Source organism: Salvelinus fontinalis, chromosome 18 (assembly GCF_029448725.1).
Source record: "Salvelinus fontinalis isolate EN_2023a chromosome 18, ASM2944872v1, whole genome shotgun sequence".
NCBI classification, from domain to species: Eukaryota; Metazoa; Chordata; class Actinopteri; order Salmoniformes; family Salmonidae; genus Salvelinus; species Salvelinus fontinalis.
Genome location: NC_074682.1, coordinates 38599541 through 38620372, shown reverse-complemented (window position 1 = coordinate 38620372; position 20832 = coordinate 38599541). Strand labels below are relative to the sequence as shown.

At 40.8% G+C, this 20832-nt stretch overlaps 1 protein-coding gene across 1 annotated transcript; it reads left to right on the top strand.

The window, feature by feature from the left end:
* The first annotated feature begins 759 nt into the window (after window positions 1-759).
* On the top strand, window positions 760-20358 carry LOC129815469 (protein mono-ADP-ribosyltransferase PARP3-like). The gene is made up of 11 exons (XM_055869339.1): window positions 760-885; window positions 1416-1631; window positions 2385-2510; window positions 2672-2854; window positions 10053-10191; window positions 10733-10950; window positions 11625-11783; window positions 11987-12073; window positions 12284-12461; window positions 12653-12796; window positions 19019-20358. The coding sequence occupies exons 2-11, from the start codon at window positions 1437-1439 to the stop codon at window positions 19186-19188; spliced, it is 1599 nt and encodes a 532-aa protein (XP_055725314.1). The 5' UTR covers window positions 760-885; window positions 1416-1436; the 3' UTR covers window positions 19189-20358.
* Window positions 20359-20832: the final 474 nt, after the last annotated feature.

Below are 20832 nucleotides of genomic sequence, written 5' to 3'. Positions count from 1 at the left end.
AATGCGTTTTCAATGCCTGATAATACTTTTGTATTCAATACAGATTGGCAGAACATTGAATTCAGGAATTCAGATTGAATTCCCTATCAAATAAAGTGCACATGAAGGTTTCAGTGTGTAATATGAATTACGGACCACACCTTGAATGGACAGTCTCTCTATAACAGGGATGGGCAACATTGATGGGGGTGGTGGCCACAAAACATCTGAACTCATCATGAGGGGTTCATGGGTCCGCCACGTAGTGGCTCATGGGTCTGCAGTACCCAAATCCATACCCACACATGCACCCAGAGCCCGCACTAGCACTAGCCTTTTGCCCCCAAAGCATTTTAGCGGCCTCCCTCTTGACAGCAGAGAATGTTTCAGAGTTAATTTTCTGCAATTCTACACATTTTGCCATGGGTCGTAGAGAAAATGTTGTACTTTTAAAGCAAGTTTGCTGCAAGTCTACACACTGCCATGGGGTGGAGAGAAATGTTAGCAGTTTTTTTATATGATATCTGAGTGAGAGTGACTAACATTACTTAGACCATGATTACTGCCATTTTAGATTGATGTTTAGACAAATTTACCAATCTAAAATGTTTTAGCTGACTTGGTCTAATTGAGTGACTGTCAGTGACTAACATAATAAGAGAAAAACTTCGGATGAACAATAACATTTCGAAATTGCACCTTGTGTGTGTGCGTTTTGGGGGAGGGGGGGGGTTGATCCGGTGGGTCTCCAGTTATCTGCAACTTTCTGAATGCCACTTACCCCCCCCCGCCCCTTAAGGCGGAAGTAGAACTTCCTCGACAGTCGGTGAGAAGTGTGTCTGTCAAAATATTGTGTTCTGCTACTTCTGACAGTGACCGCTCGAGCTGCCGAATACCTGCTCTAAGGTAAGTAGCAAGTCGATAAAGGTTCGCAAATTATTTGGCTAGCTTCCAATTTCTGTCAACCGTAGCGGCATCCATAGCCCTGTAGTTAGCTAGCTAACGCTAGTGCGTGAACTTCTCGATACCAACGGCGTTTAGCTAACGTTAGCTAGCTAGCTACACACCCACAAAATGAAGTTATTGGACTTTGCGCCAAGCTAACTAAACTAGCTAGCTATCTACCTTAACATTACTGAGGGGTTGTACATGGAAATACATCTAGGACAGCTGCTGTAGTTAGCTAATTAGCACTCGCACAACCTCCTCAGTGCCTCCTTAGACAGGTCAGGGAATTTACCAGCCACGTCAGAGCTTGTCTGCTGCTGCTAATTCTGTGTTACTGGAAGTACCCCGCCTCACTCAGCTGTATCAAAACACCACTGCCATTGGCCAGTGAGACAGAAAAGGTGAAAGGGGATTAAGTGCATCAATACTATCATTCATTCTTCAAATTTTAGTGTGTTGATGATGCATAATGTTTCTTTTTTCTGCAGTGATTGAAATACAGATCAGGGATGGCACCAAAGAAAAGGGCTGCCTCATCCACCAAAGCCAATAAAGCGGGTGGAAAGAAGGTCAAGCAAGAGCCTGACACACCAAAGGATGCCTTTACCTCTGCCAAAGAGGCTCTGAAGGCTGCAGGGCCAGAAGTTAAGGGCAAAAGGAAGGCGGATGAGCACTGCTTGCTGTCAGAACAGCAGTCAGGAAGGGTGAGTTGGACATCATGCCATATCAAGGCAAGGAGTAGGCTATTTATTATGCTGCCTGTGCCACCAATCATACAAAAATGTATTGTGTACTATTTCAGCTCAAAAGTCCTCCTGTGCAGTCAGTGTTACTCATTGAGGTACTTTGAAGGTGTTACTGTGATTGAAGCACTTGTCACACACTAACTGTAAAGGCTATGACAATGTATGGCTTTCAGTTCAGCCACACCCTTCATTTAGATTCAATGAGGTTTGACTACTTTCCAATATACAAACCTTAGAAGTGACATGTAGGGTACAGTAATAGTTTCAGTTGGAAGTAAACTCCCTGAGAGTGAGAGACACTTGCCCCTTGTATTAATCTAATACAGAAGGGGACTATTCTCTTCTTTCCTTGTTCAAGACATTACCTCTGCTCAGTTGTAATGTATGCTCCCCCAAGACACGCGTATGCTAAATGACTTAAATGTAAATGTAATAATGAGTGTGGAAGGTCACTCATATCTACTGTATATGCTGCATTCAGTTATAGCTGTTTCAAAAGACCAGTGTGTTGCTACAGCATGTTTGCTAATCATTCATATGTAGCAGAATCTGAGAAACTGTCACTAGTTACAGGTATTTGACTTGATTTGTTTGATCATCTTTGCAGTCATGTCAGTAGGACAGACTGCTGTGCAGTGCAATAGATGAATGTGCCCATTTTTTATCTGACTGCTTTCCTGAATCATGTTCCTCCTTTAATCTCCCCCACAGGTGTATGAAGATTATGATTGCATGCTGAATCAGACCAACATTGGAAATAACAACAACAAGTTTTATGTCATTCAAGTGTTGTGTATAGATGACTCTTACTACTGCTGGACCAGATGGGGGAGAGTGGTAAGCTTAATTTTAGACAAAGACACGATGGTAGTTTACTACACATTCCTGTGTATATTTTAGTAGTAAATCTACATTTTAGTTAATTATCTTAAATACTAAGCTATTAATTTCTTGAGGACCCAGAATTGAAGCATCATCTTCTCCTCTCTCCCTTACAGGGAGAAACGGGTCAGTCAAACCTATCAGAACTCTCCAACAGCCCAGACAAAGCCATCAAAGACTTTGAGAAGAAGTTCAAAGACAAGACGAAGAACAGCTGGAAGGAGCGGGACAACTTTCTGTCTCACCCGGGGAAGTACACCCTGATAGAGGTAGATGGAGACCAGGATGCAGAGGTCAAGGTAAAGTGGTGGCTGGGTCTCAGTAGGACCACGGATTCTAAAGTAGTGTTTGGCAATTTTATGTACCAATGATGTTTGACAGTCATTGTCGACGGTAAAGACATTGTAATATCATAAACTATGCTTTAGCATATTTGAACTTGAATTCACCACCGGAGTCTGGCAGCGCAATGCTGAATACACAGCATTGCTACAAGCCAAATGGCCTATTCCCTATTTGCCATAGCGTACATTTTTAGTAAACTCAGCAAAAAAATGAAACGTCCACTCACTGTCAACTGCGTTTATTTTCAGCAAACTTAACATGTGTAAATATTTGTATGAACATAACAAGATTCAACAACTGAGACAAACTGAACAAGTTCCACAGACATGTGACTAACAGAACTGGAATAATGTGTCCCTGAACAAAGGGGGGGTCAAAATCAAAAGTAACAGTCAGTATCTGGTGTGGCCACCAGCAGCATTAAGTACTGCAGTGCATCTCCTCCTCATGGACTGCACCAGATTTGCCAGTTCTTGCTGTGAGATATTACCCCACTCTTCCACCAACGCACCTGCAAGTTCCCAGACATTTCCGAGGGGAATGGCCCTAGCCCTCACCCTCCGATCCAACAGGTCCCAGATGTGCTCAATGGGACTTGATGAACAGCACTTTTTGCCAGTCCTGTCTGGTCCAGTGACGGCGGGTTTGTGCCCATAGGCTACGTTGTTGCCGTTGATGTCTGGGGAGGACTACAAGCCCTCCGTCCAGCCTCTCTCAGCCTATTGCGGACAGTCTGAGCACCGATGGAGGAAATGTGCGTTCCTGGTGTAACTCGGGCAGTTGTTGTTGCCATCTTGTACCTGTCCCGCAGGTGTGATGTTTGGATGTACCGATCCTTTGCAGGTGTTGTTATACGTGGTCTGCCACTGCGAGGACGATCTGCTGTCCGTCCTGTCTCCCTGTAGTGCTGTCTTAGGCATCTCACAGTACGGACATTGCAATTTATTGCCCTGGCCTCATCTGCAGTCCTCATGCCTCCTTGCAGCATGCCTAAGGCACGTTCACGCAGATGAGCAGGGACCCTGGGCATCTTTCTTTTGGTGTTTTTCAGAGTCAGTAGCAAGGCCTCTTTAGTGTCCTAAGTTTTCATAACTGTGACCTTAATTGCCTACCGTCTGTAAGCTGTTAGTGTCTTTGCGACTGTTCCACAGGTGCATGTTCATTAATTGTTTATGGTTCATTGAACAAGCATGGGAAACAGTGTTTAAACCCTTTACAATGAAGATCTGTGAGGTTTTGGGGATTTTAATTAATTATCTTTGAAAGACAGGGTCCTGAGAAGGGGACGTTTCTTTTTTTGTTGTTGAGTTTACATACAGTGCCTTCGGAAAGTATTCAGACCCCTTGACTTTTTCCACATTTTGTTACGTTACAGCCTTATTCTAAAATGCTCTAAATAAATTATAATTCTCAGCAATCTACACACAATACCTCATATTTATTAAAAATAAAAACAGAAATGCCTTCTTTACATAAGCATTCAGACCCTTTGCTATGAGATTAGAATTTGAGCTCAAGTGCATCCTGTTTCCGTTGATCATCCTTGAGATGTTTCTTCAACTTGATTGGAGTCCACCTGTGATAAATTCAGTTGATTGGACATGATTTGGAAAGCCACACCCCTGTCCATCTAAGGTTCCACAGTTGACAGTGCATGTCAGAGCAAAAAAAGTAATGAGGTCTAAGGAATTGTCTGTAGAGCTTTGAGACACACTTCGAGGCACCAATCTGGGGAAGGGTACCCAAAAATGTCTGCAGCATTGAATGTCCCCAGGAACACAGTGGCCTCCATCATTCTTAAGTGGAAGAAATTTGGAACCACCAAGACTCTTCCTGGAGCTGTCCGCCCTGCCAAACAGAGCAATTGGGGGAGAAGGGTCTTGGTCAGGCAGGTGACCAAGAACCCTATGGTCACTCTTGACAGAGCTCCAGAGTCCCTCTGTGGAGATGGGAGAACCTTCCAGAAGGTCAACCATCTGTGCAGCACTCCACCAAACAGGCCTTTATGGTAGAGTGGCCAGACGGAAGCCTCCTCAGTAAAAGGCACAAGACAGCCCGCTTGGAGTTTGCCAAAAGGCACCTAAAGACTCTCAGACCATGAGAAACAAGATTCTCTGGTCTGATGAAACCAACTCTTTGACCTGAATGCCAAGCGTCACGTCTGAAGGAAACCTAGCACCATCCCTACAGTGAAGCATGGTGGTGGCAGCATCATGTTGTGGGATGTTTTTCAGTGGATGGGATTGGGAGACTAGTCAGGATCGAGGGAAAAATTAACAGAGCAAAGTACAGAGATTGATGAAAACCTTCTCTAGAGGGCTCAGGACCTCAGACTGGAGAGAAGGTTCACCTTCCAACAGGACCATGACCCTAAGCACCCAGCCAAGACCACGCAGGAGTGGCTTTGGGTTAAGTCTCTGAATGTCCTTGAGTGGCCCAGTAAGAGCCCGGACTTGAACCCGATCGAACATCTGGAGAGACCAGAAAATAGCTATGCGACAACGCTACCCATCCAACCTGACAGCTTGAGAGGATCTGCATAGAGAATGGGAGAAACTCCCCAAATACAGGTGTGCCAAGCTTGTAATGTCATACCCACGACAGTCCATCATTACTGTAAGACATGAAGGTCAGTCAATCTGGATATTTTGAAGAACTTTGAAAGTTTCTTCAAATGCAGTTGCAAAACCATCAAGTGCTATGATGAAACTGGCTCTCATGAGGATCGCCACAGGAATGGAAGACCCAGAGTTACCTCTGCTGCAGAGGATAAGAGTTAGCTGCACCTCAGAATGCAGCCCAAATAAATGCTTCACAGAGTTCAAGTAACAGACACATCTCAACATCAACTGTTCAGAGCAGACTGCGTGAATTGCTGCAAAGAAACCACTACTAAAGGACACCAACAAGACGAAGACTTGCTTGGGCCAAGAAACACGAGCAATGAACATTAGATCGTTGGAAATCTGTCCTTTGGTCTGAGTCCAAATTTGAGGTTTTCGGTTCCATCCGCCGTGTCTTTGTGAGACGCAGAGTAGGTGAACGAATGATTTCCGCATGTGTGGTTCTCACCGTGATACATGGAGGAGGAGGTGTGATGGTGTGTCTGTGCTTTGCTGGTGACACTGTCTGATTTATTTAGAATTCAAGGCACATTTAACTTCTCTGGGATAGGTGGGACGGTAGCGTCCCACTTGGCCAAAATCCAGAAAAAGTGTAGCACGCCAAATTCAAATATTACTATAAAAATCTATCTTTCATGAAATCACACATGAAAGACACCAAATTAAAGCTACACATGTTGTGAATCCAGCCAACATGTCTGATTTAAAAAAGGATTTACGGGGAAAGCACACCAAACAATTATGTTAGCTCAGTACATAGCCACAGAAAAATACAGCCATTTTCTCAGCAAAAGATAGTCACAAAAAGCAGAAATAGAGATACAATTAATCACTAACCTTTGAAGATCTTCATCAGATGACACTCATAGGACATCATGTTACACAATACATTTATGTTTTGTTCGATAATGTGCATATTTATATCCACAAATCTCGGTTTACATTGGCGCCATGTTCAGAAATGCCTCCAAAATATCCAGAGTAATTGCAGAGAGCCACGTCAAATAACAGAAATACTCATCATAAACTTTGATGAAAGATACATGTTTTACACAGAATTAAAGATACACTTGTTCTTAATGCAACCGCTGTGTCAGATTTCAAAAAAACTTTACGGAAAAAGAAACGCACGCTATAATCTGAGACGGCGCTCAAAAGTAAAATACCACAGCTGCAAAGATGGCGTCAACATAAACACGAAAATACATGATAAATATTCCCTTACCTTTCATCTACATCAGAAAGCACACCAGGAATCCCAGGTCCACAATAAATGTTTGTTTTGTTCGAAAAAATCTGTTATGTCCAAATACCTTTTGTTAGCGCGTCTGGTTTACATATCCAAACGCTAATTCTGGTCAGCGTTATATCGGACAAAAACTTCAAAAAGTGATATTACCGGTCGAAGAAACATTTCAAACTAAGTACACAATCAATCATTAGGATGTTTTTAACATATAGCTTCAATAAAGTTCCAACCGGATTATTCCTTCTTGTCTTCGTGAGCCATGGAACGCAAGTGACTTCCACGAGGAAAAAGCATGATCAGAAAATGGCTGCTTGATGGACACCTGACTGATTCTGCTCTCATTCTCTCCCACAACATCATAGAAGTCTCATTATATTTTCTATTGATGGTTGACATCTAGTGGAACCCCTAGGCAGTGCACAATCATTCATAACTCAAGGGGATTTCTTTAGGGACTCTGGTGAATACATACAAGCTCAGATTTCTGACTTCCTGTTTTGATTTCAACTCAGGATTTTGCCTGCCAATATGAGTTCTGTTAATCTCACAGACATAATCCAAACAGTTTTAGAAACTTTAGAGTGTTTTCTATCCAATACTACTAATAATATGCAAATATTAACAACTATGACTGAGGAGCAGGCCGTTTGATATGGGCACCTTTCATCCAAGCTACTCAATACTGCCCCTTCAGCCATAAGAAGTTAATCCCATTGAGAACTTGTGGTCAATCCTCAAGAGGCGGGTGGACAAACAAAAACCCACAAATTCTGACAAACTCCAGGCATTGATTATGCAAGAATGGGCTGCCATCAGTCAGGATGTGGCCCAGAAGTTAATTGACAACATTCCAGGGCAGATTGCAGAGGTTTTGAAAAAGAAGGGTCAACACTGCAAATATTGACTCTTTGCATCAACTTCGTGTAATTGTCAATAACAGCCTTTGACACTTATGAAATGCTTGTAATTATACTTCAGTATTCCATAGTAACATCTGACAAAAATATCTAAAGACACTGAAGCAGTAAACTTTGAAAATGTATATTTGTCATTCTCAAAACTTTTGGCCACGAATATTTTTACACACACACACAGTTTGTGGTCACTTAGAAATGTCCTTGTTTTTGAAAGAAAAGCAAAAAAAATTGTCAATTTTTAAAATAACATCAAATTGATCAGAAATACAGTGCAGACATTGTTAATGTTGTAAATGACTATTGTAGCTGGAAACTGCTTTTAATGGAATATCTACATAGGCGTACAGAGCCCCATTATCAGCAACAATCACTCCTGTGTTCAAATGGCACGTTGTTAGCTAATCCAAGTTTATAATTTTAAAAGGCTAATTGATCATTAGAAAACCCTTTTGCAATTATGTTAGCACAGCTGAAAACTGTTTTTCTGATTAAAGAAGCAGTAAAACTGGCCTTCTTTAGACTAGATGAGTATCTGGAGCATCAGCATTTGTGGGTTCGATTACGGGGTCAAAATGTCCAGAAACAAAGCACTTTCTCCTGAAACTCGTCAGTCTGTTTTTGTTATGAGAAATGAAGGCTATTTGAGAAATTGTCAGGAAACTGAAGAGCTCGTACAATGCTGAGTACTACTCCCTTCACAGAACAGTGCAAACTGGCCCTAACCAGAATAGAAAGAGGAGTGGGAGGCTGTTAAGCGAATTAAGTTCTCAAGGTTCATAAACTGAACTTCAATTAAAATCCTCAGTCTGCAACCCAGAGTTTGTAAGGTTCTGGTTGAAATGAAACAGACAGAGGCCAGTCTACAATAGTCAGAAACGTTTATTTACGAGAGCTCTAAAAATCATACCATGCACATAGCCTTTTATACCTCACATTTGGTCATATAAATGCCCCTCCTCCTCTCTAGCACTGTCAATGCTGTTTACAAGTTTTCTCCAACACATACATTGCTTATCATATCCTGCAACATGTTACACAATCTACTGCAACTGTCACAAGTTGTCTGTTAACACTTTCTCTTTGCCTATGTACAAACATTCTTCATCATTATACAGAGACAGGGTAGAATTATGTTAGTTATAGTCCTATCATTACTTTAAATGTATAAATCATTTAGTCATTTATACATAAAATTCATAACAGAGGCCCCGGTGCACAACTGAGAAAGAGGACAAGTACATTAGTGTCTAATTTGAGAAACAGATGCCTCAAGTCCTCAACTGGCAGCTTCATTAAATAGTACCCGCAAAACACCAGTCTCAACGTCAACAGTGAAGAGGCGACTCTGGGATGCTGGCCTTCTAGACAGAGTTGCAAAGAAAAACCATTACCCAAACTGGCCAATAAAAAAAAAAGATTAAGATGAGCAAAATAACACAGACACACAAAAGTCAGCTCCTGAAAATCAAATTATTTAGCCTATAACATTCTTTAACACTTGAATGAACATTGGCGTAGGCAAAAAATGAATAGGCCAATTAGCATATGCTTTTTTGCATTTCGAACTGTACAAATCCTAAGTATAGGCCAACAAGTTACAAAATAAATAAAGTAGCCTGAACAAAATAAGTACTAAAATAACAAATTAGTCCAAAAAAACTATGCATGTAAGTCTAAGGGTTTGACTGAATATTTTAGTTTAATCTATAGGCTATGTCTTTCGAATAAGATGCATCTGGATCTGGATATAGGCTACATTAAAATAAAGTGCAATGATGAACTGTTAGGTTTAGCTGTTTTTTACCATGTCTTAGACCTACCTAAAGGTTTCTGGCAGAAAACACCAGCATGTTCACCTTTTCTGCCCAGAGTAGCAAACTCCGCAGGATGATGGACTTGTAAATGTTGGAGGTTTGTAGTCTGTACATCCATTGCCTGAAACCGAAGGACTGCTTAACACCACCAATTCAGCCATTGTTTTTTTCTGATTTAGTATAAGGCAGGCTATTCTATAGTTACTAAGTGAAATGCCTTTTTATTTTTATTATTTACAGTCTGAAGTAGCCTAAATGAAGAAAGAATTACGCAAATGCCCTTACCCAAATAGCAATAGCCTGCTCTTGATATGGCTGTATTATTCGTTTTTAAAGGGTAGGCTAATATATATAACTGATATCAAATAATAGCTGTAATTTCAGACATCGCCCAACCATACTCTAAAGAATAACACCATTTTACCTTCCTGGCTGCTGTAATTAGTATATCTTACAATACGCTCAGGCGGGCAGGCTGACTCATTATAGTTTTGCTGTGTCCATTTCTGTTCCCTCTCTTATAACATGCTCTCTTCTGGCTTTTGCAGGTGGACTGTGTTGATGGGAAGATTGGCAAGGGCCCCAGAAACATCCTCCCTTGCACCCTGGACAGCCCCACGCAGAAGCTCATCCAGCTCATCTTCAGCAATGACATGTTCAAAGAGGCCATGGAGTGCATGAACCTGGGTGGGTGTCAATCTGTCCAGCATACCACCTGTACCCCTCCAGCACCGAATCAACTTTCTGTTCCTCAGTCAGTAAGCCTGGGTGCGGTCTGTCTATGTACACATGTTCTGTTATGTAACATACCTGTTGGACTGGACTGCTTGTTGTATTGTGTTTTACTCTTGTCAGTGCAATGATATACTTGGCTGTTAAACTGAAGTCAGGGAAGCCCAGGCATCTGCTCTATGTGATCAGAGAAGAGTATCCTAAATCATTAGTAATTTTAAATGGAGGGTAAAGCTTTGCGATCTGGAGATAAATGTCTAATCCATATAAAAACCTAGTCTGTCTGATCGATAATGTAAGTAGGACTGTAAAATGTATACAATGTTTATTCAGCTGTGTTGCAAGTTCCCTAACTACCACATTTACCAATGTAGAGGAGAGCAGTCAACATAGACACCTACACAGTTTATATAGGCCTAACATATAAACTCAGACAGAGCAGTGATATGTGTGTAATCATATCCCCCTTATTGTCTCTCTCTCTTTGGGCCACCAGACATAAAGAAGATGCCTCTGGGAAAGCTGAGCAAGATGCAGATCGCTAAGGGCTTTGAGGTGCTGGAGGAGATCGAGGGAGCCATGAACGCCAGCAGACCCAAACTGGAGGAACTCTCCTCCAAGTTCTTCACCACCATCCCACACAACTTTGGACGCACCAGGCCCCCAGTCATCGACAGTTCTGAGATCGTGGAGAAGAAGAAGGAGATGCTTCTGGTGAGATTTTTTCTCTCAATTTTTTTCCCATTTTTCCCCCCATCTTTATTTAACCAGGTAGGCAAGTTGAGAACAAGTTCTCATTTACAATTGCGACCTGGCCAAGATAAAGCAAAGCAGTTCGATACATACAACAACAGAGTTAGACATGGAGTAAAACAAACATACAGTCAATAATACAGTAGAAAAATAAGTCTATATACAATGTGAGATAAGGGAGGTAAAGGCAAAAAAAGGCCATGGTGGCGAAGTAAATACATTATAGCAAGTAAAAGACTGGAATGGTAGATTTGCAGTGAAAGAATGCAAAGCAGAAATAGAAATAATGGGTTGCAAAGGAGCAAAATAAATCAATCAATAAATACAGTAGGGGAAGAGGTAGTTGTTTGGGCTAAATTATTGATGGGCTATGTACAGGTGCAGTAATCTGTGAGCTGCTCTGACAGCTGGTGCTTAAAGCTAGTGAAGGAGATAAGTGTTTCCAGATCACCTTGTACTTGATTAGACGCTGTCAAGGTATTGTGCTTTATGGAATGACATTGATCTTGATCAGTACTATTTAGGGCCTAAAGGTTTTTTAATAGCCTACAATAAGTACCCAGTTTTCCCTGATCAGGTCTGGTGAAACTCCTGGCCAGGCCTGATCCCATTCCTGACTGTGCTGTCCCCTGCAGGTGCTGGCTGATATAGAGATAGCCCAGAACTTGAAGGCTGAGACTGAGAAGGCCCAGGAGCAAATGGAGGTGGAGAAAGTATCTCATCCACTGGACCAAAACTATCTGTCTCTCAGCTGCAAACTCGTTCTACTACAAAGAGATTCACAGGAATTCAAGGTACTGTGGTCTCTAATCGAAGTTGAATTCTATACAAACACCACTGTATTGTTCAAAATCAGACAAGTCTTTAGTGATATGCTGATGGTCATATTTAAATGGGTGACTATATTTACTGTGACAAAGCATCATTTATACTACAGAGAGAAGAATATTGTAAATGTAAAGCTTCCATTGTATTTCCATTCTTGCCTCATTTAAAGGTCATAGAGAAATACCTGAAGGCCACTGCATATAGCCACAACCAGCCAAAGATTATAGATGTCTGGGAGGTGGACAGAGAGACTGAGGTGGGTAACATAGTGCACAACAACTTCATGTCATAATCCTTGTAGCATGTAATACAGCATTCATTTTTTTACTAATTTGCTGTGCTCTTGATTTTTGTGCTGATGAATGTATAAAATAAATAAAAAATAATATATTAGAACTGTAGGTTTGTTTGACTTAGCATTAGTATTTAAGTTGATTGATCTTTCTGTGGGGATTGTTCTCCCCAGGCGGAGAGATTCAGGGAGAACGACGGACTAGAGAACCGGCGTCTGCTGTGGCACGGTACCAATGTGGCGGTGGTGGCAGCCATCTTGAAGGGCGGCCTGCGGATCATGCCCCAGTCAGGGGGCCGTGTGGGCAGGGGCATCTACTTTGCCTCGGAGAACAGCAAGTCAGCTGCATACGGTGAGGCTATAGCTACCATGTGGCTGAACTACCGGTATCTCTTTTAGACGTCATCTTCGGAATATCCAGTCAATTTCCAAATGTATGTTCATGTAGTGAGTATAAGACTGTTAGGTGCACTACTACGACACTGTTAGTTTTGTGAAGAAATACCGTGCTACTTACTACATATGTGTCCTGTCCCTGTGTAGTGCGTACATCTAAAAACAGGGGGGTGATGTTTCTGAACGAGGTGGCGCTGGGGAAGGAAAACACCATCACTATGGATGACAGCTCCCTGAAGAAGGCTCCTTCTGGCTATGACTGCGTGGTGGCTAGAGGACAGCTGGAACCAGGTACAGTAGCCTGAGCTATGTTGATGTACATTAAGAAGAGCGTGGGTCCTAGGATCGAGCCTTTGGGGTACTCCCTTGGTGACAGGCAGTGGCTGAGGCAGCAAATGTTCTGACTTTACACACTGCACACTCTGAAGGTAGTTGGCAAACCAGGCCAAATACCCCTCAGAGACACCAATATTCCTTTGCCGATCCACAAGAATGGAATGGTCTACCGTATCAAAAGCTTTGACCAAGTCAATAACAGTAGCAGCACAACATTGCTTAGAATCAAGAGCAATGGTGACATAATATAGGACCTTTATGTTGCAGTGACACATCCATAACCTAAGCAGAAACCAGATTGTATACCAGAGAGAATACTATAGACCAAGAAAGCCAGTCAGTTTACTTTTGATAAAAAGGACAAGATATAAATTGACCTATGACAGTTAGGATTTCCCAGTGCCTTCTAAGCACTGGGAAATTCCCAAGAGAGGAAAGACATGTTAACCTGTTGAGGACAGAGGGCGCTGTTTTCACTTTGGGGGAAAATCGTGCCCAATTTAAACGGCCTCGTACTCAATTCTTGCTAGTACAATATGCATATTATTATTACTATTGGATAGAAAACACTCTCTAGTTTCTATAACCGTTGTAATTATATCTGTGAGTAAAACAGAACTCCTTTTGCAGCAAACTTCCCGACAGGAAATGGAAAATCTGAAATCGATGCACTGTTCTAGGGCCTGCCTATTAAAGTCCTTGATATTTTAAAGTTTAGATGCACTTCATACGTCTTCCACTAGATGTCGACAGGCAGTGAGAGAAGAAATGGAGTGTGTAACTTGATCTGGTGTCGAATAATAGCTCTCGGCATGACGTGTCACCAGTTTCCTGTTTTCTGGAGAGCGCGTGAAGGGACCTGGATTTGCCTTCCGATAAGCTGTCGTTATGGACGACTAATATCTCCGGCTTTGATTTTATTTGATACATGTGACAATATCATCGTAAAGTATGTTTTTTTCAATATAGTTTAATCAGATTATTGAAAATTTTTCGGGAGTTTTGCCGTGTTCCGTTCTCTGAGTTTGTTGACGATGGAGAGATTCGCGCCACTTGGTAAGTGTGCTTGCTAAATCGAGAGGGAAAAAGGCCGTTCTAAATCCAAACAACGATTGTTCCTGACAAAGGACCCCTTGTACAACATTCTGATGAAAGATCATCAAAAGTAGGACCCATTTTATGATGCTATTTCATATATCTGTCGAACATGTTGTACTAGTCGTTTGCGCCCAGATTTGGGGTACTCTCTCGCTATACCTAAGCTGGATGACGTAATGAAGTTATTTTTAGAATTCTAACACACCGATTGCATTAAGAACTAGTGTATCTATCATTTCCTATACAACATGTATTTTTTAGTTATGTTTATGATTAGTTATTTGGTCAGAATATGTGTGTCAGAAAAATATCCGGACGTTGTGGGAAAAAGATGCTACGTTAGCACAATGTATAACCACTGATTTCAGCTCTAAATATGCACATTTTCGAACAAAACATAAGTGTATGTATAACCTGATGTTATAGAACTGTCATCTGATGAAGCTTATCAAGGTTAGTCAAAATATTATATATCTTGCTGGTTTATTCGCTATCGCTAACGTGCCTATTGCTATCGCTAACGTGCCTTGATGAATGAATGCGGTAGTGTGGTAGGCTATTGTAGTAAGCTAATATAATGCTATATTGTGTTTTCGCTGTAAAACACTTAAAAAATCGGAAATATTGGCTGGATTCACAAGATGTTTGTCTTTAATTTGCTGTACACCATCGATTTTTCAGAAATGTTTTATGATGAGTATTTAGGTATTTGACGTTGGTGTCTAATTACTCTGGCTGCTTCGCTTCTATTTCTGACCTCAAATATGCACATTTTTCGAATAAAACATAGATTTATTGTATAACATGTTATAAGACTGTCATCTGATGAAGTTGTTTCTTGGTTAGTTTGGTTGGTTCTTGGTTAGTTAGGTTGGCTTTGTGCATGCTACCTGTGCTGTGAAAAATGTCTGTCCTTTTTTGTATTTGGTGGTGAGCTAACATAAATATATGTGGTGTTTTCGCTGTAAAACATTTTAAAAATCAGACATGTTGACTGGATTCACAAGATGTGTATCTTTCATTTGCTGTATTGGACTTGTTAATGTGTGAAAGTTAAATATTTCTAAAAATATCTTTTGAATTTCGCGCTCTGCCTTTTCAGTGGAATGTGGGAGGAGTTCCGCTAGCGGAACCCCAGAGCCAGACAGGTTAAAAAGGTGAGAGAGGCTCAACGATGTTAGGGGCTGTAACCTTAACCTCTCTGGTGCAGGTGGGACGCAATCGTCCCACCGGCCAATGGCCAGGGAAAATACAGCGCGCCATATTCAAATAAAATGATATAAAAATAAAACTTTCATTAAATCACACATGTAAGATACCAAATTAAAGCTACACTCGTTGTGAATCCAGCCAACATGTCAGATTTCAAAAAGGCTTTTCGTTGAAAGCATAAGATGCTATTATCTGATGATAGCACAACAGTAAACAAAGAGAGAAGCATATTTAAACACTGCATGCACGACACAAAACACAGAAATAAAATATAAATCATGCCTTACCTTTGACGAAATTCTTTTGTTGGCACTCCAATATGTCCCATAAACATCACAAATGGTCCTTTTGTTCGATTAATTCCGTCGATATATATATCCAAAATGTCCATTTATTTGGACCGTTTCATCCAGAAAAACACAGCTTCCAACTTTCGCCACTTCACTACAAAATGTATCAAAAGTTACATGTAAACTTTACCAAAACATTTCAAACTACTTTTGTAATACAACGTTAGGTATTTTTAAACGTTAATAATCGATCAATTTGAAGACGGGATGATCTGTGTCCAATACAAAAAGAAAACAAACTGACGCAACTTTTTTCGTAACGTGCCTCTCTCAAATAATGTACTTCGTGACCCTCATTTACGATAGCCCTACTTCTTCATTACACAAAGGAATAACCTCAACCGATGACTGGTGACATCCAGTGGAAGCGGTAGGAACTGCAAGCAAGTCCATTAGAAATCTGGTGTCTCTAAGAAAACTCATTGAAAAGACAGTGACATCAAAAAAATACATTCTGAATGGTTTGTCCTCAGGCTACATAAGTTATGCTACATAAGTTATGTTATTCTCACAGACATGATTCAAACAGTTTTAGAAACTTCAGAGTGTTTTCTATCCAAAATCTACTAATAATATGCATATCTTATATTCTGGGGATGAGTAGCAGGCAGTTGAATTTTGGCATGCTATTTATCCGAAAGTGAAAATGCTGCTCCCTGCCCACAAGAAGTTAAAGAAGAAAGGGACTAAACCATGTTAGGTAGGGCAGTTAGGGTGCTGATGGTGGATGGTAGCACTCAGCAACAGTTAACAAATAGCTATTTGAAAGCTTATAAACAGCTAATCAAGATGTTTGGGAACAGACTTAGTGGAGACTACCGAGAACTGAATGTGTTCCTTGGTAAAGATTGCCACTCCACCACCTTTGGAAGATCTGTCTTGCCGAAAAAGGTTTTAATCAGAAAGGTTAACATCAGTGTTCAGAACACTCTTTCTTAACAATGTCTCAGTAATGACCAACACATCTGGATTGGAGCTGTTAACCCACACTTTCAATTGATCAATTTTAGGTAATAAGCTTCTAGTGTTAACGTGCAGAAAACCCAGGCATTTACGAGAGCAGAAATCAGTGAAGCAGATATCGAAGCACATGTCAGAGTTGGGGCTAGCAACAGTAGATGGACCAGTGTGTACATGCACATTTCCAGATATCATCAGCAGTAATACAATCAGGGCACGGCAGAGGACAGGGAGAGATCTGTGGTGTTGATTTTTTTATGACATTTTGAATGTGCATCAGATTGAAACAAGATCATATGTGACTCACCACCTGGATTCGGTCTTATGTAGCAACATTTTAAATTGTTTTTTAAAAATTGGATAAAGTAGAGACTGAGCTACAAAATGGGATATCATACACAGCATTTTTGTCGAACAATGGGAAAGTTATTCTGCTTTGAAAGTTGATACACTTGTAAACTTAGTTTTGAGAAAAGGACCTTGGACTGTTTTGATACCTACTGGAGAGCTCTCCTTTGACTACACCCAACTGGAAGCTTCATTAAATAATACCCGCAAAACACCAGTCTCGACATCAACAGTGAAGAGGTGACTCCGGGGTGCTGCCTTCTAGGCAGAGTCCCTCTGTCCAGTGTCTGTGTTTTTTTTTCCATCTTAATCTTTTATTTTTATTGGCCAGTCTGAGATATGGCTTTTTCTTTGCAAATCTGCCTAGAAGGCCAGCATCCTGGAGTCGCCTCTTCACTGTTGACGTTGAGACTGGTGTTTTGCGGGTACCATTTAATGAAGCTGCCAGTTGAGGACTTGTGAGGCGTCTGTTTCTCAAACTAGACACTCTAATGTACTTGTCCTCTTGCTCAGTTGTGCACCGGGGCCTCCCACTCTTCTTTCTATTCTGGTTAGCGCCAGTTTGCGCTGTTCTGTGAAGGGAGTAGTACACAGCGTTGTACAAGATCTTCAGTTTCTTGGCAATTTCTTGCATGGAATAGCCTTCATTTCTCAGAACAAGAATTGACTTATTAGTTTCAGAAGAACGGTCTTTGTTACTGGCCATTTTGAGCCTGTAATCGAACCCACAAATGCTGATGCTCCAGATACTCAACTAGTCTAAAGAAGGCCAGTTGTATTGCTTCTTTAATTAGCACAACAGTTTTCAGCTGTGCTAACATACTTGCAAAAGGGTTTTCTAATGTTCAATTAGCCTTTTAAAATTATAAACTTGGATTAGCTAACAAAACGTGCCATTGGAACACAGGAGTGATGGTGGCTGATAATGGGCCTCTGTGCGCCAAGTAAGATATCTGCCATTTCCAGCTACAATAGTCATTTACAACATTAACAATGTCTACACTGTATTTCTGATCAATTTGATGATATTTTAATGGGCAAAAAATGTGCTTTTCTTTTAAAACAAAAATATTTTTCTAAGTGACCCCAAAAGTTTGGACGGTAGTGTACTCTCTGAAACTGTAGTTAGATTCTTACCCGTATACATAGATGAAAGCTTCACGGCAGACTGCACCCCCTTTCATTAAATAAGACTTTTGTCTTTTCCATTTAGTTTACACAGCTTGTTTGGCCCGTTGTGTTCCACTGATTTCAAAACTCGGGTCAACATCTTCCGTGACAACAACACTGTTGATCGCCGTTTCTTCCCCATCACAGTCATCAGAAGACTCTACAATGTCTTCAATGAAAATGTTTTTACCTAAATCAGGGATTTCCTCATCGTCTGATACATTTACAGAGTCCGAGAGAAAGTAAGCATGGCACGGTCATCCTCCAGAAAGTAGTCCATCACAACCTTTTCCCACTGACCTTTGTCGAAAGCGCCTGATAAATTCTGGGCAGCGGTGTTATTGAGAGCAGTAGCAACATATTTGCAGTTCTCCATGGCCAAAGTTATATATTTTGAACAAACTGCAGTAGAAAGGATTATCTACGCATAACGAGCAGCTCATTTTATAGACACGATGCTACACCACATTATGGCCCACTCATTATCTCAGCCAGTCATGGTTAGCGGGAATCTACCTGGCTTTTTCTTTGGCTAAACCAGCTAGGCTATTAATTTAACAACTTTATTTGTGTTTACAGATGGCATAAAAGTTTGTTATTAAGGCACTTTAAAGTTCATGTTCGAGAAGACATTTCTGCCAGAAAACGCATTTTGATCAAATACTTTTTACGTTCTAAAGTCTCTCCTGTGAAGTCGTGACTTGCGACATAAGCATAGTTTCCTGAATCGGGTCACATATTGTACAGCATTTTCATCAGGTAATGTGAATAAAAAGCCGGAGGGAGGTAGTTGAATAGCATGGGAAACCAAGAGTCTGTGTAACCGAAAGAGAGTTGTATTTGCAAGTGTCTTTCTCCATATACACTACTGAAGTGGTCACTGTATGTCTAAACATCTGGTAGATGATGAGCAGATATCCAAAAGACTGCATAAGTCTAGTGAACACTTTTGTTGTGTATATCAGTACAGTGTTTGTATAGTAAACACTTGTGTGTTTCAGCTGTATGGTTGTGTAGTGAACACTGTGTGTTGTTTCAGACCCGTCTAAGGACATCTTCCTGACTCTGGATGGTAAGCAGGTGGCTGTGCCTCAGGGTGAGCCCATTAAGCAGCCCCAGTACAAGGACAGCTGCTTCTCCAACAGCGAGTATCTGGTCTACAAGGAGAACCAGTGTCGCATCCGCTACCTGCTGGAGCTCAAGTTTTAACCGGAGAGGGGAAAGGCACCTATGCCCTCTAGGAGAAAGATGTCTCCTACTCTGTCTAATTAGTAGAGTATCAAGAGTATTATTCAAATGAAGGTGGTTGTTGTTAGACATCACTGTCACTGAGTACCATATTCAACCAAAGTTGTCTATAATGTATCAGATATACTTCTCTGTGCCTTATGCTTTACACAACAGGCTTTGAAGTCTTCCATTGTCAGTTTTGGTTGCAAGTCGTTGGTGATTCTACTCTTAACCGGAGTATAAATACTGCACTCTCACTTAAAATTATAATCCTAATTGTAATTCTATTAGTCTACAATATTTACTTTGAGCAGATCATAGTATTGTGGATTTTCAATGTTATTGTACTATTTGGCCACTGATTTCTGTTATGGGAGGACTATTCTCTTTACCTTTACTGGATGTAGTGTGAATACTGTACCTTTACTAATATGCAATACAATACCTACCTGTATCTTTATTCTGCATTATATGTTTTCATTTAGCTGTGAGTATTTCCTACTCTGAATATACTTGTATAAAGCTTTATTTTCACTTACCTACTTTGTGAAAACATCTCTCTTCAATAACTGTTTGAATGTTAGTGCATGAAACATAATTCAATACACTAGATAGGCCTAGATGCTGTATTGGCATGTAATAAAATGCACGATTGAAGGAATAACTGTAGACTTGATCTGTATGGTTTAGAAGTTTGATTTGCATGTGTTGTGCGTCTATGAAAGAGACCATGCGGCTTTGCAAATCTATAATCCCAGTGCACTGTGTATGTTAATATTCATGTGTTACCTAGCAAGGCTCAAAGCTCCTGTGGTGATGATCAATGCTCTTGTCTCAGTTTATACATTTTCCTGGGCCTGGGTCCAAATTCACAAAGCGTCTCGAGTTGGAGTCGTGATCTAGGATCAGTTTTGCCTTTTAAATCGTAATGAATAATTTGAGGGTGATCTGATTCTGGATCAGCACTCGAACTCTGAGACACTGTAAGACTATGGGGCTGTTTATTGCACACAGCAGCCGGTTGAGAGAATGTCCTTCTGCCTCGTAACCAGGAGGTGTCACTAGTGAACATCCAGGCTCAGACCACCTCTGAGCCTTTTTTCACCTGATCTATTTACTTGAAGGCTCAATAAAAAAATAACCCTCCTGCTGGCTGTCAGACCTCTCTCTCTGAGGAGACTGCATATGCTTTCACCTATTTATGTAACTCAGCCCAGACCCCAGTGTTTTGACAAATCACTCTTAAGTTATTTTTTCAGGCCTTTTGATGTTACTTCTGTGGGTTGCCACTATTTAGTGGTTGTTGCCCAACATGTTTGCAACATGCTGTAGATGCACAGTTGGATGTGTTGACCACATTCTTCAGACAACACATTCAACATTTCGATAAACAGCAACACCAACACAGACGGTTACCATTACTTTCTTCCATAAACCTATATTTTGAACAGCGTCATCCAGAGATGGGGGAAATGTTCTCATATCACCACAGCTAAATCCAATATTTAAAGTTCAGAAGACACGACAAGATTATACCTCATGTTTTAATAAACCTCACTCTATGAGTAATGTGATATTTGGTTGTAAAAAATGTTTTGTTTGTTTTTGCATCGAAATAATACA

What these genes read in the sequence shown, in the direction of transcription:
- LOC129815469 (XM_055869339.1), top strand. Translation starts at nt 1,437, where the DNA reads ATGGCACCAAAGAAAAGGGCTGCCTCATCCACCAAAGCCAATAAAGCG. An exon ending in GAGATTCACAGGAATTCAAG is followed by an intron (nt 11,784 to 11,986) that starts GTACTGTGGTCT and finishes CCTCATTTAAAG; the next exon opens with GTCATAGAGAAATACCTGAA. An exon ending in AGGTGGACAGAGAGACTGAG is followed by an intron (nt 12,074 to 12,283) that starts GTGGGTAACATA and finishes TGTTCTCCCCAG; the next exon opens with GCGGAGAGATTCAGGGAGAA.